General features: G+C 44.2%; 1 protein-coding gene across 1 annotated transcript; it reads right to left on the reverse strand.

Moving 5' to 3' along the window:
- Window positions 1-72: 72 nt before the first annotated feature.
- On the reverse strand, window positions 73-7963 carry CFAP90 (cilia and flagella associated protein 90). Its single transcript, XM_063324080.1, has 3 exons — window positions 7763-7963; window positions 3962-4078; window positions 73-255 (listed from the first exon to the last, which is right to left on the reverse strand). Exons 1-3 carry the CDS (start codon window positions 7961-7963, stop codon window positions 76-78), a joined length of 498 nt encoding a protein of 165 aa, XP_063180150.1. The 3' UTR covers window positions 73-75.
- Window positions 7964-11096: the final 3133 nt, after the last annotated feature.

An 11096-nucleotide genomic window follows, 5' to 3' on the forward strand; every position in this document is an offset into this window, starting at 1 on the left:
AGCACCATATTGCTTTTTGATGTGAGGTGGTTTTTTCCTACATAAATGTTGCTGGCAATGACGGATACAAGAGATTTAACGTGGATCCAGGCTTGGAGAAGGTTCTTCCAATAAGCAGGTGATGCCATTTTTCCTGTAGAATTCTGCCTGCAGAATATTAACCCTTGCGTGCTCTCTGATTGGTTGCTCTATGGGCTTATTTATGCGTCTCCCATACTCTGAAGATGACAAAACAGCGACAGGTCTTGCCATTTCCTGTGAAAATATAAAAGTCTCCCTGTAAGAAAATCACAGAGTGAATACTTGGCAGTTATCTATTGCTAAATGTGCTGTAGCCAGGGGCAAAATAACAGACAGAACTGTACAGCATCTGCTATATGGATGTATATTTATTTAGCAGTGATCTGCACTCTTACTGTTCCAACCCTGACCTAGTTTTTTATGTATATTAATAAACCGTGAATGTATCACTACATGACAAGATACGGAGCTGTGCCGTGAGTTACTGTGGACTGATAATTTTTTACACACACACACATGCACATACACACATGCACGCATGCCCCTCCCCACACAGAGGGGATTACCATGGCATTACTGGCAAACTAAACACTATTTTACTGGAAAGTGGCACGGATTTTATTTTCATTCTTATTTTTCTTGTGCACTGGCTTGTATGATTCATTTGAAAAACAGGAGAAATTTAATTTTTGTCCCCTGTTACAGGAACACCTACCCTGCTTGCACAATTCAGTGAAAGCACCACATGAAAAAAATCAAAGCCTAAAGAAAAACCTGAGCAACCACTAGTCCATGCAAGCTTTCCCTAAAGGACATAAAGTATGTGCTACTATATTTTTGCACACTGAAAGGTTTTACTAAAAATGCTCGTAGCTGTAAGATTACAGAAGTAACTGCTCTGCACTGATGGGAAGTGGACTTGATGGAAAATAACCTGACAAAGAAAAGATTATTTTAAGCTCGTTCTTAGTAAACTGCACTTTACGTGACTGTGCAATCACTATTTGCAATCTGCAGTTCCTTCCTGTGCTACAGCAACGGGGAGCTCTGGAGTCAGAAGGGAAAGACAGGATTTGTTTGTTTTTCTTTCCCTAGCCAAAGGTCTCAGATTTATCAGGCTGCTTGTATGCTTACGCACTGGCCAGCACAGTAAGCCTTGGTCCCCAATGTGTTTACCTAGTCTTATGATATAATACCTACAAGCAAAATTAAAATGTGGATGCCACATCACAGTTTAGGTGCAAACAAATTACTTCTTTGCTACAACAGACACAAGTCTCTGCCGTATCAGCGCTTATGATAGAACCCGTGAAGCACACGAGCCCCTGCATTTCCTGTGAGGATGCAGGTGGGAGCACAGATCTGAGGGGTCCCATAGCAGAGCAGTCACCTGTAAGACATTTCCACGCTTGTGGACAGAGCTAGACCTGAGATTCTTGGGAAGAGGCCGTAAACTCTTTTTTTTCAAAAAAAAAAAACCCACCCCAAAACTAAACCAACCAAACAAAAAACCCAAAAAAAACTCCAACAGAAAAGCCCATTCCAAAACAACCATTCATCCCTGAATTCTTCCCCTACCTTTCCTGCCTATCTTGCTCCACTCCATTAAAAACTATTCAGTACACCAGCTTTTAACCCCAGCAGAACAAAAATCAAGTCAAGAAGAGTGGCAGGCAAAAAATAAGACCATTTCTTCCAGCTGTGAACAAATGTTGAAAAGGAGAAATGACTGAATCTTTGTACCATCAAGAAAGACTTTGCTAGCGATACAAGGTTTACAGTGCCAACAACAGGCAGCAGTATGTAATTCCAATATTTTGTGTTCCCTTTAAATAAATAAGATTCAGTTTTCAGCATCCTTGGTAGCACAGCACTGACTGTGCACAGTGGCATTTCATCTTCGCGGGTTCGGCATTCAGCAGATTTCAGATTTTCCAACAGTTGGCTGAGAAGCATCCTGCTACATGCCTTCACAGCGTGTAATTCTAGCACTGTTAACGCTTGAAATCAGCAATGGCAGCCTTGTGCAAACACTCCACTGCAGTCAACTGTGCTGCGTGCAGCTAAACCAAGTATCTGTGACTGTACTCTTGGATACCCTGGGTGCACCTGCAGGAAATGAAGGGCTTACATCTAGTGGTTTGGGTTTTTTCCACCTCAAGGAAAGGCGCATACTGTAGTGGATTCAGCCTGTCTCCTTTCAGTGTTGTACTAGAAAGATGTCAATTGTTGGCCTTTTTATGTTTTATAATATAGTTATTATTATATAAAGTCTGTGAGGGCCACTGAGGTAATTAAAGAGCAGGAGCTGAGTATGTGACCTGCACTTAGTTATGGGTAAGGCCAGTGTTGGGTGTCATCACGTGCAGGAGGATCATGTTGTAACATTCAACAGCTGTGGGTTTGATATGCTTCCTTGCTAATTAAAGGGCTGGATTAAGGGACACCTGTTCAGGCAGAGTCCCTTGTGTGTGCTGTCCAGCAGAGCTGGTATGAATTCTGGCCCATACGCATTTGCTTTAGGAAGCAAACTGATACGAAGGTGGGTTTTGTTGATACTGAAAGGACACAAGAACTCAGTAAAAAACCTTAACTCTGTATTGATAAACTGTTTCTACACAGATTTCCCATCTGGAGGTTGGGCTTGGCATTGGGGGAGGGAGGTTGGCTTTGTTTTGTTTAGATAAAAAGGCTCATTTTTAATTGGAGTAGTCATTTACATGGCTTTTGGCCTCAGGCAGATTTGCAGTTGAATTACTAGGATGAGCAGGTAAGGGGCACTCCACATATTCCTTTGAGAGCACCTAATACTCCCTGCCCTGCCTTATAGAGCTGACAGGCATTACAGCTAAGCAGTGACCTGTCTGGCACATATAGCTGCTAGTAAGACAAATCACAAGCAGTGGCCTTTGTCATAAAATAGCAGCAGTTTTATTACACAGCGATTACAGTAATTTTAACTTTTGTCTCTCTTTTCCATCTTCCATCTCTATCATATATAATCACCAATACAGGCAGCCATTCCCAGCCTACCCATCTCTTTACATGCCATGAACCCATTGGAATTTTGAGGCCATGAACACACAGAGGTTGCACTTCATTTGGTTTTTGACAGGCTCTGCCTGTGTGTGTGTGTACATAAATGTAAGTGCATATATATATATATACACACACACACATACCTGCTTGTGTATGTATGTGTATTATTCAGATGCTGCATGGAAAAATATGTATTTCTATATTTGTGTATATATATTATAGTATTTCTGTTTTCAAGGCAGATGTTTAAAAACATGTCTGCATGCTTCCTTAGCTACACAAACTGCACACCAAACTCAGATTCTGCTGGCCTTGAATGCTTTGCCCAGCGTTTTCCAGGTACGTCCGTGGTCTTCTGATTGACCCCTCCTTTGCACAAGCTCCCTATAAATTTCCTTCCTGCAGGGCAATCTGGTGTAAGTTTGTGTAAAAAACTCACCAGCTTCAGAGACTTGGGCTTTCTCAGAAATGATGTCAGAGGGCAGTGGTTGAGTTGGGGTCCCTGAATCCAGTGTTCTCAAGGAGATGAGTTTTCAAGCATCACAGAAACAGCTGTGGGACCACCTGAACTGCAACTCTCGAGGGGCACAGATGGTTCAGAAGTCACTCTCGGTGACCCTGAAGGTCTGTAACATGAGGGTTTGCCTTGCTGTGTGTATCTTTCCCCATGCTTTAACTTGCATACGGCTTGTCACCTGGAAATCTACAGGATGCCAAAGAGCAGGAGCTAACTCAGGTGTCTTCACTGGCTAATGCCTTTTCCTAAACCTCCAGGTTGAGGTCAACGATGTCTTCCTTCCGATTCCTTTGATACCATATAGGCTGCATTATAAAGGGTAAAACAATGCCTACAGTCTCCACCCATGTCAAAAAGTATAAAATACTTTAAAAAAAGGGTTACCTCCTCATTAATGTGAAGACCACGACTCTTTGCATGTTCTCTGTCACATCGGTGAAGTTTTTTGTTGTAACCCTCTGGTCTATTAAAAATGGAATCATAAGTGGAAACATCTCCTGTCTTGAGAAAAGGGGGAAAAATGGCTAATTTGCAGTATTGCTTAACTTTACAGGTTACAGAATACATGTAGTTGAGTCAATACTTAAGTCAATACTTAATAACAGTGTACATATAGCACTAGATGAATGGCAACTGTAATATTACTGAGCTACCATTAGCAACTTTGGGTCACTCCTTTGGAATAGTCTGCAATAAAAACATCTAATGACGTGTGGTATCTTTTAGAATCTGTTCAGCTCTGAAATTTCCCTTGTAGCGATCTACCTCAATTTTTCCCTGTAATCTGCTGTAACTTTTGGAAATTTAACTGCTTTATTTGTTTATTTTACTCTTCTGAACTTCATATTGTCCTTCTTAAGTTCATAAATTTGTGAAATGATCTGGCACTGCAACGTAAAAGGAAAGCAGGCAGTTTCAGAATTCATTTGGAATGAAAAAGACAAATGTATCCTGCAGTGGAATCACCATTTAACTTCTGATTAAAGCAGAATTGAGAACAGTTCAGAAACACGCCACAGTGGTAATCCTGCGATCCAGTAGTATGCATATATGTCACGTATGAACATACAGCACACCCCAAGCCAGAATATTATTGTATTTATGGTACCTGTTGACATAGTTGCATCCAAATAAGCAACATTAAAGACGTGATCTGCTAACAAATGCATTTGTGAAATCCAGTCAAGAAGTTCTCGTCAATGGAATCAAAGGAATTTAAAAAACAAAAAAAAAACATTTTCAAAGAAAGAAAAGCAAAATCTTTGTTGAAATATGCTGTCAGTTCTTAATGAACTTCATTAAAAGGTCCTTATTCTGGTAAACATGTCAATCGATCACTGGTTTTATGCATGGCTGACTACAAATTTGAAAAATTGTGCATTTTGTTGGACGACTTTTTTATCTCTAATTTTACAGTGTACCCAAGTTAGCCTTTGAAAAACTTTTGTATTTAGAGTCTTACAATTTACAATGCTATCCTCCAAAAATAGTCAAGTCAGGGCAGGCCAAGAAGGCTATAATGGTTCCATTAAAACTAAACCATAGGTAAGAGCGCTAGTGAGGCATAACTGTAATCACAGGCTTCATCTGGAAGTGTATCTCCATTACTTGGTTCTGCCAAGAGGAGAGGTGGTTTGATATTTAACCTATCCATCCCTTCATTTCTCAGAAACCATCAAGCCTAACAGAATTTCAGGCACGTTGAAGAGCATCCTGCATCTGATTTGTCACCTCCATCATCATCATCATTATTATTATTATTATTATTATTATTATTATTATTATTATTATTTTCTGTGCCTCCTTCCTTCTCCTTTCCTCCCCATGCTTTCAGTTTCATTCAAAATTGTAGAGAGCATCTAATTTGTGTTCACCACCAGGAATGTTATTTGTTCCTTTGTTTTTATTCACATGACATTATTCGTCCATTCGTCCATCCATACCTGTGTCAGAGCACATAATTCATTCTTTCTGGAACTCGCAGATAGGTAGCCAGCCTGTTACATTAAAAACTAGCCCTGTCCCAGATGATCTGTTTAAGATCTGCCAGGTGTGCAGAGGCAACACTTCTGTGCTCAATATATTGATAATTTTTTGTTCTTGTTCCTCTTTGGTATTAAATGATGACTTAGTTGGCCTAGGTGGTGGTGGTGGGGGGGAACCGTTTCTTAAATCCATCAGAGCAAGGGAATCATGCAGAGCAGACAATAAATTTGCACTCAGGGTGGGCATCCTCTGTGTATAGCTACTAAAGCTAAGCACTTTGAAAACATTAATTAATATTCCAGACACACATAAAATAGATAATAGTTTTCTCCACGTCACAGAAGAGGAAACACCACACAAACTGGCTATAGTAACTTATGTAAAGCAATCAAGGGAGCAACTGTCAGCCAAGGGATTAAAAGGCAGGAATTTCTGGTTTTTGGCCATGTACTGAGCATATCTTCCTCTGTTTCTCTCCCCTTCAGTCTCTGACACGCAGTTGGTTTTAGGTATTTAAGCTGCAAAAAGGAATGAAATTCCCCTTCCTGTACAGACAAAAGATTTCAAATGATATAATTCCTTAATTGCACAGAAGAATGGGTTGAATCTGTTTCCTCCCTTGTGGCCAAGGCCTGTGCTGTGAAGAAACCTATTAAACAGCTGTTATCATTTTTTGTTTCCATGCCACTGGAGCAGCATTTTTCACAAACCAGGTCATCGAGAGTGTGAAAGCAGACTTTATATTGTAAGCAAAAGCTCTACCATATGGCTGCTAATTCCATGCAGATTGGGTAGACTAGGAGCTCCACCAGCCCCAAGCGCACCACACCACGCCAGCCCTCTGACCTGCCCTAGCCTTACTCTTGTTCTGCTCTCCCTACCATGTTTTGTTAAGCATGGCACCATCTGTGCCCGCTCACCTTTGGCTCAGAGCACCTTCCCAAGGTAAGGCTGAAATCAACACAAAAGAGCCTGAAATTACGAATCGACCTGTCTTTTAGCAGAGCCACCCAGTCAATGGTGGAAATCTGGTTTTGCTGTTCCTTTAATGCCCAGCGCAGTGCTGTGGTCTGCACCCTTCCCGCATCCCAGGGCCACACAACCTGCAGACTCTCTCAGGTTGCCAGTTGTCCCTGCCCAGTGCTCTGCATATTCAGCAGCCGGTCACTTGGGTGGGGAGGGGATTCATGGGGTGTATTTATTATTACAAATAAATAAATAAATGTTGCCATAATATTGCTATATTACATTGATATAATAGACATTTCAGAAATTTTTAATGGTTTTTATTTTTTTTCTGAGGGGGAAGCTGTTAACTTCAATGGCTCATATGACTTTTGAGAGAGAGAAAGGTTTGCTACCCAGGAAGTACAGCCCAGCTGAGGCTGAAGGTGTAAGATTGTTTTCATTTCTGATTTTAAATATAAGGACTGAGAGAATGAGGAAAAAGGGTGATACAATGCAGCAGAGAGTGAGAGGTAAGGCTCCCTGCTAGTCTACTTGAGTTACTACACGTTGTCAGTGTAACACCTTCAGAAGCATCCAGTTACCAAGGCCTATACTGATGTGATTGAGTAGCGCTCTTGATTTTGTTTATTAAAGCTGAGCATATGGAAAAATTGCACGATGAACGCTGAAAACCTTTTCCCTTGACTGAAAATGCAGCAGTTTCTTATTAAAGAGTTCCTGAGAGTGTGTGTTACCAGAAAAAACACAGGTGCCGCATCCACCCCTAGTGACAGATGATGCCTTTCCTACTGTTACCCCCAAAGACGTCTCGCATTTTGGTGATACCACATGGCTGGCTGGTCCTTAATCCTTGGTGAACCATGTCTCTGCCTTCTCTTGCCATCCAGTGATGGCATCCACCCTCAGTTTCCATCCACAAGTAGCAAACACCTGTTACACTTTGCAAAGGCCTCTGAAGCGAAAACCTGCTATTCAGGCATTAGATAGCCTGGCTGACACGCGGCATTTCCACTGGTTTTGAAATATTAGCGCGATTTTTTAAGACACCCGCCTGACCAGGTCCCTCTCGATGAGGTCTGAGCGCTCGCATCGTGGGGCACAATGTCCTGACGCTGTACAGAAACCCAGGGGGGGAAGGCTTTTCCCTCCAGCCCCGCCGGGCCCTGCGAGGCCCCCCGGCTCTCCCCCGCCTCCCCCCGGCTCGCTCCCTTCCCTCCCTCCCTCCCTCACCTTGGCCACCCGGTGGAAATAGCTGAGCTCCGGAGGCCCTTCCCGTCTGGCGGGGATGTGGCTGAAGACGGAGACGGCGGAGAGGGGAGGCCGCCGCCTCCTTCCCGCCGCGCCACCGAGTGCCTCCTCTGCCCCTCCCGACCCTCCAGCCTCCGGGGCTCCCGGGGCGGCCGGCAGCGCCGGCGGGGCGGGGGAAGCCATGCTGCCGGGCGGCCGCCGTTACCCGGCAACGCTCGGCCGTCAGCGAAGGCAGGGCCCGGGCGGCGGGGCCGGGGCGGGCCGGGAGTCCCAGACACCGGGCCGAGACCCCTCCCCGGAGTCTGAGGCAGCCTGACAGGAACTGTCACCCGGGGCGCGGCTGGGCCCTGGTGGTGGCGGCCACCGGGCGGGGGAGGGCGGAACTGTGGGCGTTTACACCGAACAGCGTTAATTAAACAATGGGACAAGAAGGTGACCATGAGGCAGAAATGTGCCCTTGTGACCAAGAAGGCCAGTGGTCTCCTGGGGTGCATTAAAAAGACTGTGGCCAGTAGATAGAGGGAGGTCATCCCCTCACCTGTACTCTGCCCTGGTGAGGCCACATCTGGAGTACTGTGTCCAGTTCTGGGCTCCCTGGTTCATGAGGGACTGGGTATTGCTGGAGAGAGTCCAGCGGAGGGCTACAAAGATGATCAATGGGCTGGAGCACCTCTCTTATGAGGAAAGGCTGAGAGACTTGGGTCTGTTCAGCCTGGAGAAGACTGAGAGGGGACCTCATCAATGCTTATCAATATCTAAAGGGCGGGTGTCAAGAAGATGGGTCCAGACTCTTCTCAGTGGTGCCCGGTGACAGGACAAGGGGCAACAGGCACAAACTGGAACACAGGAAATTCCATCTCAACATGAGGAAAAACTTCTTTACTTTGAGGGTGGCAGAGCACTGGCACAGGCTGCCCAGAGAGGTGGTGGAGTCTCCTTCTCTGGAGACATTCAAAACCTGCCTGGACGCATTCCTGTGCAACCTGCTCTGGGTGAACCTGCCTTGGCAGGGGTGTTGGACTAGATAATCTCTAGAGGTTCCTTCCAACCCCCACCATTCTGTGATTCTGTAAACCTGTAAGTGTGGAGTGGCAGACACCCAGGTGTGATGAGTTTTTGGGCCCAGGTTTGAGCAGTGGCCTCAGGGCCATCGCAGTGGGCAGCCTGACCTGCTGTCTGGCCTGGGGCTCCAGCTACCTCACGGCTGGCTGCCCGATCCTTGGAAGCTGGGGAAGAAGGTTAAAGCAAAGCCTGACAGAAAGAGACTGACTTTTTCCCATGGCTGTTTGTGCTAATCCAGAAATCCCCCTTTACGCGGAGAGGTTGAATAAAACCACACCAAAACGTGGAGTTCCCACCAGGGTGAGGATCCTGAGTCTCAGGGAACATGGAGTTTCTTCATCCTGTGCCTCCTCGGGCACAGGTTTTACCAGGATGCTCAGCCATTTCAGGCAACGCAGATGGAAATCTGTCTCACACGTGAACACTCATGCTGGGGGCACTGAAAGTGAGTGTCTCCCTGGTGCAAATCTTTAACAACAGATTAACTCTAAAACTGCTCTACCCTGGTGTCACCTGGGTCCTGGTTTTGATATTCACCTCACGGTTATCCAGCTTTAATACATACACGTAACTACACTTACTGTGCTGCATGGGGATCTGCGATGAGCTTGGTTTGTTTTACCTTTCTTTTCTGCAACCGCAGTTGTAGAACTAATGTGCCATAGGTACAGCATTACTATTGTTATTGCTACTACTATCTTTTGGTGAGCACTTTGACAACAGCAGTCTTCCAGCCATCTTATTTTTACTGAATATCCAAGATTTATTTAAAAAAAAAAAAAAACCAAACAAAGACCAAAAGACACAAACCAAACATTCAGGGTACCAGAGATCTTTGCAACCAATTCTTTCGGGCATCGTGGACCCAGGCAATAATTCAGGTCTACTGTAAAAGTAGGCGTAAAAGTGCCATCCCTACTATACAGCTGCCACTCTCCCATCACTAACACACTGAATAATGTAGCCTCTTGCTTCTGTGCAAGTGCAGTGTGGAGGTATTTATACTCTACAGTCTTGGGTGGGTGTTTTTTTAAATTGTTCGTGACAATTCCCATCTGCTTTATCTAATAATGTCCCTCTACCAATTAGGGCCCTCTTCTTTCTGCAGCATGGGCCAAATTAGTGCAGCGTAAGCGAGCAATGGAATTGAAAATCCAACAGCTGCTTTACATCAGCTTCCTACGCAAGACACGTTTGCCACTGTGCAAGTGCTTTTTTGTAGTTTAGTCCGAGCACCAAGAGATAGCAAGCCCATTTATAAAAAGCAGCTCAGCTGAAGCTGCAGCTATAAATAGAGCCACAAGAAAGTGTTCGCCAGAAATCTCAGCTAAGCTAGGCAAGATCTCTGAAGTCAGATCTGAAATGTTTCTTGCCAGTTTTCCTTTTCCTGTTCACATGTAGCGCATTTTAATTAACATTTATGATGGCATTAATTGAATTGCACTATCTGGATGCAATTCAGATTGTCAGAGATACTGCTGGATGCTTGTTACAGATTTGTCCTAAACCACCCATTTGAAATAATTTAAAATAATGGTTTTCAGTTCGTTTTTCCTTCCCAATGAAGGTATAAAGCCCTTTAGAATTATATGACTCTTACAAAGGCTTTTTCTTCCTGGTCAGCTTTTGCAGACTCCTCAGAGGCAGGATATGAAGGCCCAGGGGTTTTTGTTCCAGTTACAACCAGACTTAGATCATATGCTGCTACTATGCTGGTGTTAAGTGTATGGTCCTGTTGTAGAGTAGCATGGGAGGTCAGTCTGTTTCCTTAGTAATTTAAATATGAACATGTAAACAATTGTGAGAGAGCGATGGAGCACTTTTAATCTATATGGTCAAAAGTAAGCATTCAAGTGCAGCTGAGCTCTGAGACCAATGTGTTAAAAGTTGTTTTGAATTCAGCATCTTAAGGAGGAGAAGTTCAGTTGCCAGCCTTTTTAGGGATTAGCAACAACCCCCTCGGGTTCCACTGCTAAGGTTCCTGATGTTGATTTGTACTTTGAGAGTCATAAAGGTGTCTCAAAGGCAGGGTCACTGTTCTGAAATGTCAAACTGGCTTATGGAATAAGTTTGCACGAAAATTCCTGAAAGGAATTTGTGAAGCAAATGGTAACAGGGTGGGTGGGAAGGGGGAAATGAGATGGAGATGACAATGACGGGGGAAGGAGACGGGATGGACACAAGAGGGCAGATGACATATGACTGGACAGGTCATGGATAATGCAGAAAAATCACAGTAGCTGTTTTCTCACTA

Source organism: Chroicocephalus ridibundus, chromosome 2 (genome assembly GCF_963924245.1).
Source record: "Chroicocephalus ridibundus chromosome 2, bChrRid1.1, whole genome shotgun sequence".
Classification (NCBI taxonomy): Eukaryota; Metazoa; Chordata; class Aves; order Charadriiformes; family Laridae; genus Chroicocephalus; species Chroicocephalus ridibundus.

Coding starts and splice junctions, on each gene's coding strand:
- CFAP90 (XM_063324080.1), bottom strand. CDS start 7,963: ATGGCTTCCCCCGCCCCGCCGGCGCTGCCGGCCGCCCCGGGAGCCCCG. Junction 4,079..7,762: donor ATTTCCACCGGGTGGCCAAG/GTGAGGGAGGGA, acceptor CCTTTTCTCAAG/ACAGGAGATGTTTCCACTTA. Junction 256..3,961: donor GTCTTCACATTAATGAGGAG/GTAACCCTTTTT, acceptor ATATTTTCACAG/GAAATGGCAAGACCTGTCGC.